Source organism: Malaya genurostris, chromosome 2 (assembly GCF_030247185.1).
Source record: "Malaya genurostris strain Urasoe2022 chromosome 2, Malgen_1.1, whole genome shotgun sequence".
Taxonomy (NCBI): Eukaryota; Metazoa; Arthropoda; class Insecta; order Diptera; family Culicidae; genus Malaya; species Malaya genurostris.
Window position 1 is genome coordinate 336,251,272 of NC_080571.1, and position 11,311 is coordinate 336,262,582.

At 37.1% G+C, this 11,311-nt stretch overlaps 1 protein-coding gene across 3 annotated transcripts in view; it reads left to right on the forward strand.

Annotated features, from left to right (window-relative positions):
• The window catches only part of LOC131431694 (ankyrin repeat domain-containing protein 29), a 504,283-nt gene extending 495,112 nt beyond the window's left edge, over positions 1–9,171 (forward strand). For all 3 annotated transcript variants that reach the window (XM_058597553.1, XM_058597555.1, XM_058597554.1), the window contains exons 7-8: positions 7,084–7,281; positions 7,338–9,171. In XM_058597553.1, the coding sequence (XP_058453536.1) occupies positions 7,084–7,281; positions 7,338–7,709 (570 nt within the window). In that variant the 3' untranslated portion in view covers positions 7,710–9,171. The remainder of the gene's footprint in view (positions 1–7,083; positions 7,282–7,337) is intronic.
• Positions 9,172–11,311: the final 2,140 nt, after the last annotated feature.

Here is an 11,311-nt window from a genome sequence, read left to right on the forward strand (position 1 = left end):
TCAAAAGCAACGATTTGTCGGTGGTTCGCCGAGTTTAAACGTGGTCGTACCGACACAAATGACGCGGAACGCTCGGGTAGACCTGTGGAAGCCGTTACACCGGAAAATGTGAGTGAAGTGACAAAAATTATAATAAAAGATCGTAAAGTGAAGCTCCGTGAAATTGCTGAGATGACACAGATATCATATGGAAGTGTATTTACTATCCTTCATGAAAAATTGAGCATGAAAAAGGTTTTTTCCAAGTGGGTGCCGCGATTGCTTTCGATGGAACAAAAACAGCAACGAGTCACCCTGCCACAAGTCGATGAAAACAATGGCGAAATTGAACGAATTGGGCTTTGATCTGCTTCCCCACCCCCCATACTCGTCAGATTTAGCCCCAGTGACTACTGGCTCTTTGCTGATCTTAAAAAAATGCTCCAGGGAAAAAGATTTGACTCAAATAAGGAGGTCATCGCTGAAACTGAAGCTTATTTTGAAGCGAAAGATAATCTTTTTTATAAACATGATATTGAAAAATGGGAAAAACGTTGGAACCATTGTATCACCCTAAAAGGTATTATACGGCATTGCATTATATCATATTATATTGTATTATATTATATTATGTTTTATCACAGAGAACAGATATCCAACAGACATTCACACGTGCAAAGTCGTGTGCAACGGTGATTTTTAATAGATTTTCACTTGTATGTTTTACACAGCTTTTAAAAAAAGTTTGTACTAGCTTGGTAGTATACTGTATTGCATTAAATTATGTTATATTATATTATATTCTATTATTTTATATTATATTATATTATATTGTATTATGCTCAAGTATATCGACAACGGGCAGGGGCAGGGAGTGCATCAGGGTATCTTACAAGTGAATGACTGGATGATGGAGTGGATTGCCAACCTGAGTCACACGTGGGAAGCTTTATGTTTCTCCCTGAAGGTCTGAAATGAGTAAGACGCACCCTTCTAACAAACAAACCATCAGGCGGGTTTAAGCTGGTACAGCGAAATTCTTTATTATATGGCCGGATGTTCTTGCTGGAAGGCGCCCGGTCCTCAAAACCCATTTTGTCCTTCTTAACAGCAATTATATGAAAGCTATCTGATAATCAAATTCGGATCTACTGTAAGTCTACCTGCATCCACTGGTTATTGCCTTGAACTGATGGTGGCTTCACACATACATACATACATACATACATACAGAATAATACAGTGCTTTGATTGCGTAGGTCATCCTTAAGAAAACGAAGGTGGTTCACTATTATATGCACTTCAGGCACCGGAACCCGAGAACCGGCATAATCAAAGTCGGTTCGTACGGCCATCAACTAACATGACATACAAACTCTACTAGTACGCACTCTAAATTACGATTTAAATGTTTGTCGCATCCGAAAATATGCAGTAATTTTTGGTAGGACCAAAAGACCTTTCAATTGACCCTAAGATTGGGAATAACGGTTTAGAGTCCAGTTTATAACATTTTTTACGGTTTTTGTTTCGCCGGTTTAAGTGACGGTGTATAATATTGAACACACTTTACCCTATAATTCCGGAACTGGGAGTCGGATCCGGATGAAATTCTGGAATTTTGTATGGGACCACGTGACCTTTCATTTGAATCTAAGTTTGTCAAAATCGGTTCAGCCATCTCCATAATTGATATTCGGAAGTGTTAAGGAACATGTCCGTTGTTTTCGTATTTACGACATCCAGTTATGTCTCTGACATTACCCACCCACCTTTTTATATTACTCTTCTGAAATTGTATTTTGATGATTTTTTAAGCATCATAACCTTTGCCTTATTATTTTTATTACTCATTTTATCTGGGTTTAGGAGTAGATCTTATTGTTTAAAAGGCTTCCCAATAATTGTAACGAAATGCGTGTAATATAGCATTGTTTTGTTTTGATTGGAATGTATAAGTAACTTGAAAACACTAATAATGTTTCGATTTCTTCGCGTTTCGCCTTCGGGTCATCAGTGTTTAAAGCAGCTCAAATTGAACCGCCATTTCTGCCTAACAGTTCAATTTTAATCGCTAAGCAGACGCAAAGTCCACAGTATTTATATGACCCTTTAAGGATATGACACTAGGTGCTATATCCTATTTGACGTCTCGGACGAAAACGAGTGACGACCGACTACTATCACTACAGACTACCGACGAAATCGAAACTAAATAAACTAAATAAACCCATTTTGCGCACGAAAATGTGAATCAAGATTTCTGATTGAAAATCAAAAAACTGAACACCGTGAATTAAAAAATTGGGTAACAATACTAAAATTGAGATTATTTTTCATATTGTATGTTACACAGAGTAGCAGCAGACCTTACGCGCTCTTTTTCTTGTGCTGAGACACACTTGTTCTCCTTCTCAGAAGACAACCAGGCTAAGAGCTTAAGCTGCTCTCAAAAAAATTCGTTCGCGCATTTATGTACCGCGGCAGAATTGAATGTACAACGCTTCGTTCGCTCTCGGCGCATTTAGCAAAGAACGAGGTACGAGTTGTTCAGTTCAGTACCATTTATAAAATTTTGTAAGAATATTAAACCCTACAGTCCTTGGCATTGTTTCACTTTTCGAACCTGTAACATCAATAATTGGTGTAATTTTTTACTCTTGAATGAATTTTGATTCCGCAAAATCGAATATTATCGAACTTAATTCGTCAAAATAAAAATATTTAATTTCTATACAATTTGATTAAAATGAATGGTTCGTCATCAATATCCAGTATTCTTTTAGATCTAAAACAATTTGTAGGTTGAATAATGGGTTGCAAGCGCATACGTTTAATTAATAGAGCAAACGATTTTGAATCTGTTAGATAAAATACATAACATTCAAAATGTGGAATGAATCCCACAGCCAAAGAAAACACGTTGAAAGTTTCCATGCAAAAATCAACACATTTGCTCTGAAAGTACCGGCTAAGATTTTATCCGGTCATTCTATTCAAAGTTTTTTTTTCCGGTTGTTGCACTAAAAATGACTTTAAACTTTTTCTGCACTGGGAAGTTCTAGTCCGGTTTTGGTTTGGCACACAAAATATGAATATACGGTTATCGTATTTAAAACTACTTAAAGGGACCGACTCGGCGAACGACCAAAATTAGGTTGAAGCCGGGTATAAATAATAATAGTTGTTGTCCCTCTTTTGAATCACGATGTAAAAATTTAAAATTAAAGTGGTCTATACCTCCAAAATAAAACTGGTATCGATCGATTTTCGCGAGCTTAGATTCAAAGTTTGAGTGGTGCGTTTGAATTGGTGTAGCAAAATTCTGCACTCCTGTTACTTCTGTGTATGATATTCAAGCTAAATAGGGTAATAGCAATCAGCTGCATAGCACGCACAAAGGTTGGACAGTTTTTTCTTGTTATTATAATTATTATTCACCGCAGCATGTATTAGCTGTTTTTATTGATGATATTACTCCACCAAGACGGTATTGCTGAATAAATTTCAAATTAATCTCGACGCATGGAATTTCGATGCGATCGACGAAATAAACTCACCCAACGAGACCAAAATTATTGATATCGGATAATCCATATCCGATAAAATTGAGCGATAATCAGCTTTGACGTTTACTTCACTTATACCATTATATTACCGGAGTGACAGCCATTTGAACTTTAAACCTGTTCAATGAACACAGAGTAGCATCAAAACGAACCTAATTTTGTTGAAATGTCGATTCCGAATCGGACAGCGATACTGATAACAATTAAAAAATTCAAAATTCTAAGTAAAACCAAAATTTATCTCATCAAAAATAATTTGTTCAAAAATTCATTATAATCTTATATATATAAAATAATAGCGAAAAAAGTGTTGTTGCTAATGTTCTCTGGTATGCGTGGCCCGATCTTCAAATCATTTTTTTTTGTTCGAAAGGTGACGTTTATGCGGAGGTTTTAGGCTTTAGTACATAAGGAAAATCCTTCGGGAAAGAAGAGGAAAACTAGAAAACTGGTACGTTTAGAGCAAATTCAGCAGCTGCAAGATTCATATGGGTGGTCTATAATGTAAATGAAACTGAAACAAACGTATCCCCAGCAATCCGTTTTAGTTTTATTTATTCGACCAGTTCTACTGTCAAATTTAAAACTGGTACACATTGCCGTTCTATTTTTTCTATATTCGAAACACAGATAAAACGCTGCTGGGGCTGCCAGTTAATTTTGTTATAATTTCTAGATTCAAATTTTAAAACTGACATAAATTATGCATCTAGAACTAGAACACTCCTGAATATGCCCTTAGAATAGGAATTTTTCCATTCAATGCATGCTAGATCTCCAATGATTGTTTGGCGCGTGTCGAGTTATGCAATGCTGCTGCCCGCTGGAGAGCAAAATATGAATACTAGATTATTAATAAAACCGTTTGGCGCCAAACGAACTGATTTGTGCAGAAATTTCACTGAGCCTACTTGATTCACGTGTTTCTTTATTTCGAATTACATGTTGAATTAAGTAAGGGCGCCAAACAAACAGCCTACAGGTTTCCATTTTCCGATATATAAATTTGGGTTCAATACCGTGAAGTCAAATTATAAAACGACTATAAGAAAAGAAAGTGTGGCTCTCTACTTTTTGGAACGATTCCATTCGAATTAGAAGAATGTTTTCTGTTTTTTTCGGCTTAAATTTTTCATAAGCATGGCCGTGCTATACCTTTGAAGGATTTTTGGACGGGATTTTGTGTAAATTTTTCTCGAAAATTTCGTCAATTGCTTCAAACTGCAAGTTCGGTTATTTATTTGAGACGTTTCAATTGGCCCAAACGCGATTCAAATTATATCAACCCAGAGTGTTGCGAAATTCCAAATGATTTGCCTTTGAGTAACTATGAACAGTTTCGTCCAATGTACTCAAACCATCCCGTTTGCTTTCTGTTTTTAAATTACATCGATTGAACCGAGATTTGGGAACTCATCGACATGTTTTACATATTCGAATGATTCACTCTCTTGCTCATAAACCGTCAAACTGGTTTTGGTTGTATTTTGTTTGAATCATTTTGGACTTTTAAGAGCAGGAAAAAACTGTTTTAAAGTGCGAAGCGTGCGTGTGTACCTGAATTGGGGAAAAATGTTGAGATCGAATCAAAAACAATTGTCAGATGATTCATTTTTACAGAACACTCTACCATTCTACTCCACTAATCTCGAGCAATCATGAGAGTCGTTCGATTATTCTAATTTAAGAGTATTCGAAATAATTTCCATCTAAAGATAATTTTTGAGCTGTGAGAAATTCACAGGGACAGCTACAGGTACAGAATAAAAAGGAACAAGTAACATACAGAAGCTAAGTTCAGGAAAAAATAAAGAAGTTACAGGCACAAGTGCAGAAAGTACAAAACCCAGTACAGAAATGAGGTAAACAAGTAAAGGAAGTACTGACACAATTGAGTGCAGAAAAAGGCAGAATGAGCAGATGGTACAGATATAAGTACAAAAGTTACAGAACCAAATACAGAAAATACTGGAGCTGGTATAGAACGTACAGGAACAAATTCTGAAACAAGCACAGAAAGTACAGAAAAAAACACACAAATTACAGAAACAAGCACACAAAGTACAAAATAAAGTGCAGACAATAGTGGAACAAGTACAGAAAAAAATTAAAAGTTCAAAAGTTAATCGCAAATGTTTTCGAGACAACAATTTTGAATGGAAAATTAGTAGCGTGAATTTAGAGTTTTTTTCGGATGGTAAATTGTACGCTGCCTGTTTGCGTTTCGGCAAACCATCGGTTATATATATTTTGCCCTGTAGTCCGCGATATAAAAAGGTTGGGGCCACTATCATAGAGCATTATAATGATATTTTTCTTCAATAATCATTAAAATTGATAAGTAATTTTGATTTTCTACATCTTATCTAATATTATTGCGCTACGAAGTGTGCAGGGGTCCGCTAGTATCTACGAGGTCTGTTCAAAAAGTCCCCGGAATTTTTTAATTGCGCGCGTCTGGAGAGTCCGGTGGTCAAAATTTTTTTTATTGTGTTGGTACATATGTCCCTAATGTATGGTGAAATTTTCAGCTGTATTCATTGTTTACATTCTGTCTTGTAGCGGTTGGTGTAGACGTGTTTTTTTGAGCTCGGAGATTTTTGTTAGTTTAAACAATGGAAGAATTGAAGAGTCAAAGAATTTGTATTAAATTTTGCGTGAAAAATGAAATAAAGTGTAACCAAGTGTGCGAAATGTTACAGAGAGCCTACGGTGAGTCTGCTATGAAAAAAACAAGTGTTTACGAGTGGTATAAGCGTTTCCAAGATGGCCGCGAAGACGTTGAAGACGACGAACGCTCCGGTCAACCCAGCACGTCAATAATCGATGAAAATGTGGGAAAAGTGGAAAAAATGATTATGGATGATCGCCGAATCACTATTAGAGAAGTTGCTGATGAAGTTGGCATATCAGTTGGCTCATGCCATCATATTTTTTCAAATGTTTTGGGCATGAAACGAGTGGCAGTAAAAATCGTTCCAAAACTGCTGAAAACAAGACTTTAATCATGGCTAAAACAAGACTTTAATCATGCCCCAACCTCCTTATTCACCAGATATCGCTCCGTGTGATTTTTTCCTGTTCCCAAAGTTGAAGAGACCCATGAAAGGACAGCGTTTTTCATCGATTGAAGAGATAAAGGCAGAATCGCTGAGAGTGCTACAGAGCATTACAAAAAGTGACTATCAGGGGTGTTTCGAAGACTGGAAAAAACGCTGGCATAAGTGTATTATATCTAGGGGGGATTACTTTGAAGGGGACCATATAGATGTAGACGAATAAATAAATATTTTTTTAGAAAAATGAGAATTCCGGGTACTTTTTGAACAGACCTCGTATAATAAATATGTTATATGAAAAGATAATACTGACTATTTTTATTTACTCTGAATAAAATAAAAAAATTTGCTTATTTCCACCTCTGGTACAAACAAAAAAAAACCCTAATTGTACTAACAATGCTTTTAAATATTAAGCAAACAAAAACCTATATGTATCGTTCTCAAATTTTTCCGAATTTTATTTTTCGCCACAGGATCGTGCGACCCCACTTTTCATAGCGGCCCAAAATGGACACAATTCGGTTCTGAAGCTTATGCTGGCGGCGGGAGCCCACCCGGACACCCCCCGGAACGATGGTGCCACCCCACTTTGGATCGCTTCCCAGATGGGTCATGATCACATCGTGAAGATGCTTTTGCTACATGGAGCCTACGTAGATTCGGTTCGATGTGTAAGTGACTTTTTCGCAGGAAAAAAAAAACGTTATTTTAAAATGTTCTAATCTAGGACGGCGCAACGGCTTTGTTCAAGGCCGCCCACAAGGGTCACAGCTCGGTGGTCCACGAGCTGCTCAAATATCGTCCGAATCTGGGACTGATTCCGAATGGGGAATCGGCGCTGCATGCGGCTGCCCTGTTCGGTCATCTTCCGGTCGTAAAGCAGCTGATTGGTGCCGGCGCAGATCTTTCGCTGAAGAATCAGGAAGGCTTAACGCCACTGCAAATCTCTCGGCAGCAGAAGTATCATGCCGTGTACCAGTACCTGAAGGACCGGGAACACTATCTGCGCCATCAGAGTGCCTCGGTGGGCAGTGGCAAGAGCCTGGTTACGGTCAATGCTCCGGGTTCGATCGGCACTACGGTAGCCATCGGCAGCTAGGCGAAGGACTCGGTTGCCGACAGGGGCAACCATCCGAGTTGAGAGAGCTCGCCTGCTTCCTTTCGCCTGCTATGTTTACGATTGTTATTCATCGCCGTTGCCATTCAGTCCGGACCGAGATATATGTGCATGTTTCATCAGCCAATCGTCAGTCAGCGGTTGGAATGAATTCGTTAGGTTGTTTATAGCCCAGCCAGTTGTTCCAGTTCGGATAGTTTGTCTTTCTCCCTACGGATTCGAACCTTTTTTCGCGCGCGCATTGCTATCCCATCGCAGTAGGCTGCCATGCATAATGGTATGCGCGGTGCAGCAGATAGAAATTAGATTAACAAATTAGTGGCAGTAAACGTTGGAATTCCGCTCACGTTGCAGTAGGCTGCGATCGGATGAAGTTGTTTTCGGCTCGACTCGGGGGGCGATAAGACGGATGAGTTTTCGGGACTAGTAAATGGGCGAATCGAACGAGAAAGTAGATAGTTATCTTAATCAAATGTCAAAACATTTAATTATTGATTTGGTTGATGTGGACGGCGAGCTTAAACATGGCTGCTGTAAAACGAAATACATATGCACGAGTTACAGTTTGGTATGCACCTGGTTGGGCTCCTGGCGTTGGTTGGGAAGCTCCTGGCGTCGCGTTGTTCCACTGTTCTGTCTAGCTGCTGTTATGTTTTCCATACTTAATGACTCTTCTAGTCCCCAGAACCGGTACCATTTGCAAAACTGGAACGAGTTGATAGGTCAGCTAGAACTAGGTTTGATGCTCTGTCAATTGGAATGTTATAAAGTTAATTGAGCAGTTAATTACAACATCGATTCTAATCTCGGTTGATGAATTTCAATGAATTTATATTGCTTTATACTTCGAATGCCACCTGCCAGTGTTGTATACCGATCTGTTCTCGAGAACCTTTAAAGCAGCAGCAATCGTATAAAATTATACAAACTAATGTTGAATATGTACATTGGTAATATTAAATATTGTTAAATATCGAAAGCGGAGTTCTTTCATAAACCAATTCGACATCATTAAATTTTGCGTACAAAAACTAAAAGCACTATTTGACAAATGTTTCCATTGAAAAACCTAATCGAGTATAATTATATTAGAAATCGTTTAACTCCAACACCAATTACTGCTGGCATAAATTTGTCATTTAACGTTAAAAAGCAGCGTTACTACATTCATAGAGATAGTGTAAATGATATTTCACTGTTATTCAGTTATTCACTCAAACATACCTAGCATCAGATAAACAACAAAGTTAAGGGGTAACCACTAAATAGACTAAATATATTAGATAAATAGAACTAAAGCTCATTGTTACTGAATTTTCACGCAATAAAGTGCTCACGCCAATCTAACAGATAATAGTCGAAGCAATACACATTCCTGCTATACAATAAAAAAAAAATACAAAATACTCTATCGATGCAATAAAAGTAAAGTTAGACCAATGAAACACGGGACGAAGTGAAAAAACGAAAACGAAAATGAAAAAAAACAGCACAGTAAAGGGTTTTCCAATTCGGTCAACTCTCGATGTGGCAGATATCCGAAAGCCATCTTTATGACCTTTCACCGGGTGCAGTTGCTGTAGTTCGGTAGGGGAATTGCACGTAACCTGGTATGTTTGTTTGGCTTTGCCGCACATCCCGAGAACCTGTTCAACGATGGAGGTGCTCGTTTGGTAAGTACACGAGAGAGAGAGAGAGAGAGAGAGAGAGAGAGAGAGAGAGCGAGAAAGAAAAAAGCGCAAAAACAAAAATCTAGCTCATTCAAGTCACGAACAGTAATTACCAATAGATTGCCATTGATGAAAAATAACATACAAATATCCGATGGATATCCGCGCTGGCTGGGACACGCGGAGGGACGGGGGCCGAGGATTGGAAAATTTCTTTGAAGTTGTTTGGTCGGTTGGGGCTTGAATTGATTTTCAGTCACCGGCAGAAGGCGATTCAAAATGCTGTTCCCGATTTAGCTGAACGTCAACGTTGCGGTTACGACAATCTAGGGAAACAGTTTTCCGGAGCTTTATCCCGGTTGATGTTGATGAGTACATCAATTTTGTATTTTGAAAGTCAGTTGTGGTAAATTAAATTTTAAAGTGATTGAATAAGTCTTTAACGTTTCGGGACGGTGAGGTGCGTGAGTGAGCTATTAAGCGGCAAAGGATAGCAATCGAATAAGTGGAAAACTCGTTTAAGTAATTCCGTTTTCTAAAATCGGATAAAAACATTGAATGCAAAAAACGGATACGGATTTTATAATGCAACCATTTTAATAAAATCATGTTTTTGTAAGAACTGGACTAAGACACTGCGAATGCAAAAACCAGATGAAAACTTAGCAAAATAAATGCAAAATTGATTGTTTTCATCTGGTTTTTGCATTCAAAAATACTTAAACGGGTTTTTTTAACTGATTTGCACTAACATGAATTTTTCATTCAGGCTTTATTTTTTAACAGTGCTCCTTCAAGTCTGTTTTCTAAAGTTTTGTTCATCAGATTTTTTTTGGTAAACCCATATTGTTCAGTTATAAATGCAGTATGGACGCAACCAAAAAAGGCGGGTGGGTAATATTGGAAACATAACTGGATGTCGTGAATACAAAAAAACTGGCACGCTCCCATCACTTTTCCGAATATCAGTTAGTTGATTAGTTGTATGAATTGTGCAAGCTTTCCCCTTTTTCTCTAATAGAGTTTGAAGCGATGCACCTACATCAAGGTACAGATTAGTTACATTAAACAGCTACTATACTACAACTATATATCCCAAACTTGAAACAATTCCTTTTTAATTTGCTGTAGTTTATTTTTGTTGAAGCTATGAAGTTCGAAGATTTCAGCTTCTTCTCGAAATTTCAGTACGAGATAATTGCAATGGCCTGGTCTGAAATCTATCGACGATCTTCGGTATGCAAGAGTAATTTTAATACTTATAATGATAATAATAATAATAATAATAATAATAATAATAATAATAATAATAATAATAATAATAATAATAATAATAATAATAATAATAATAAAAATAATAATAAAAAACGTGCTTAATCCACCTAGCAGTGAGATGATACCTTTTTTTTATCAATCCGCATGTGTTTTTTTCATGAATATTCTTCGGTTTTCATGACATTATTTTAATGACCGTCGTTTTAAGCTGCAATTTGACATTTTAATGACTCATTACTCTATCTAGAAAGGTTACAATCGATTAAACCTTTCATGATATGTCGAAGTGAGTTCCACTTTAGAATTTACGGTAATTTAAGGTACTTCCAGAGCCGGTATTCAGGAACCAGCATAAACCAAACCGATTCGTATGGCCATATGACGAATAAATTGCAATAGTAATAAATTGCAATAGTTTTGAGTCCAACTTTCAAGCTTTTCGGGATTATCATCTTCTATATCGGTTTGAATTTTAAAAATTCATCCTCTTGTAATTCCAGAATCGGAAGTCAGCATTGAATAAAATTAATTAATTTTGTGTGGGACTATAAGTTTATTTTAATTTGATTTTTTTTCTGAAATTCGATTTGGCTTTATTTGAGAAAATGATTGAGCTTTGAGAAACGATTCGATACTGGA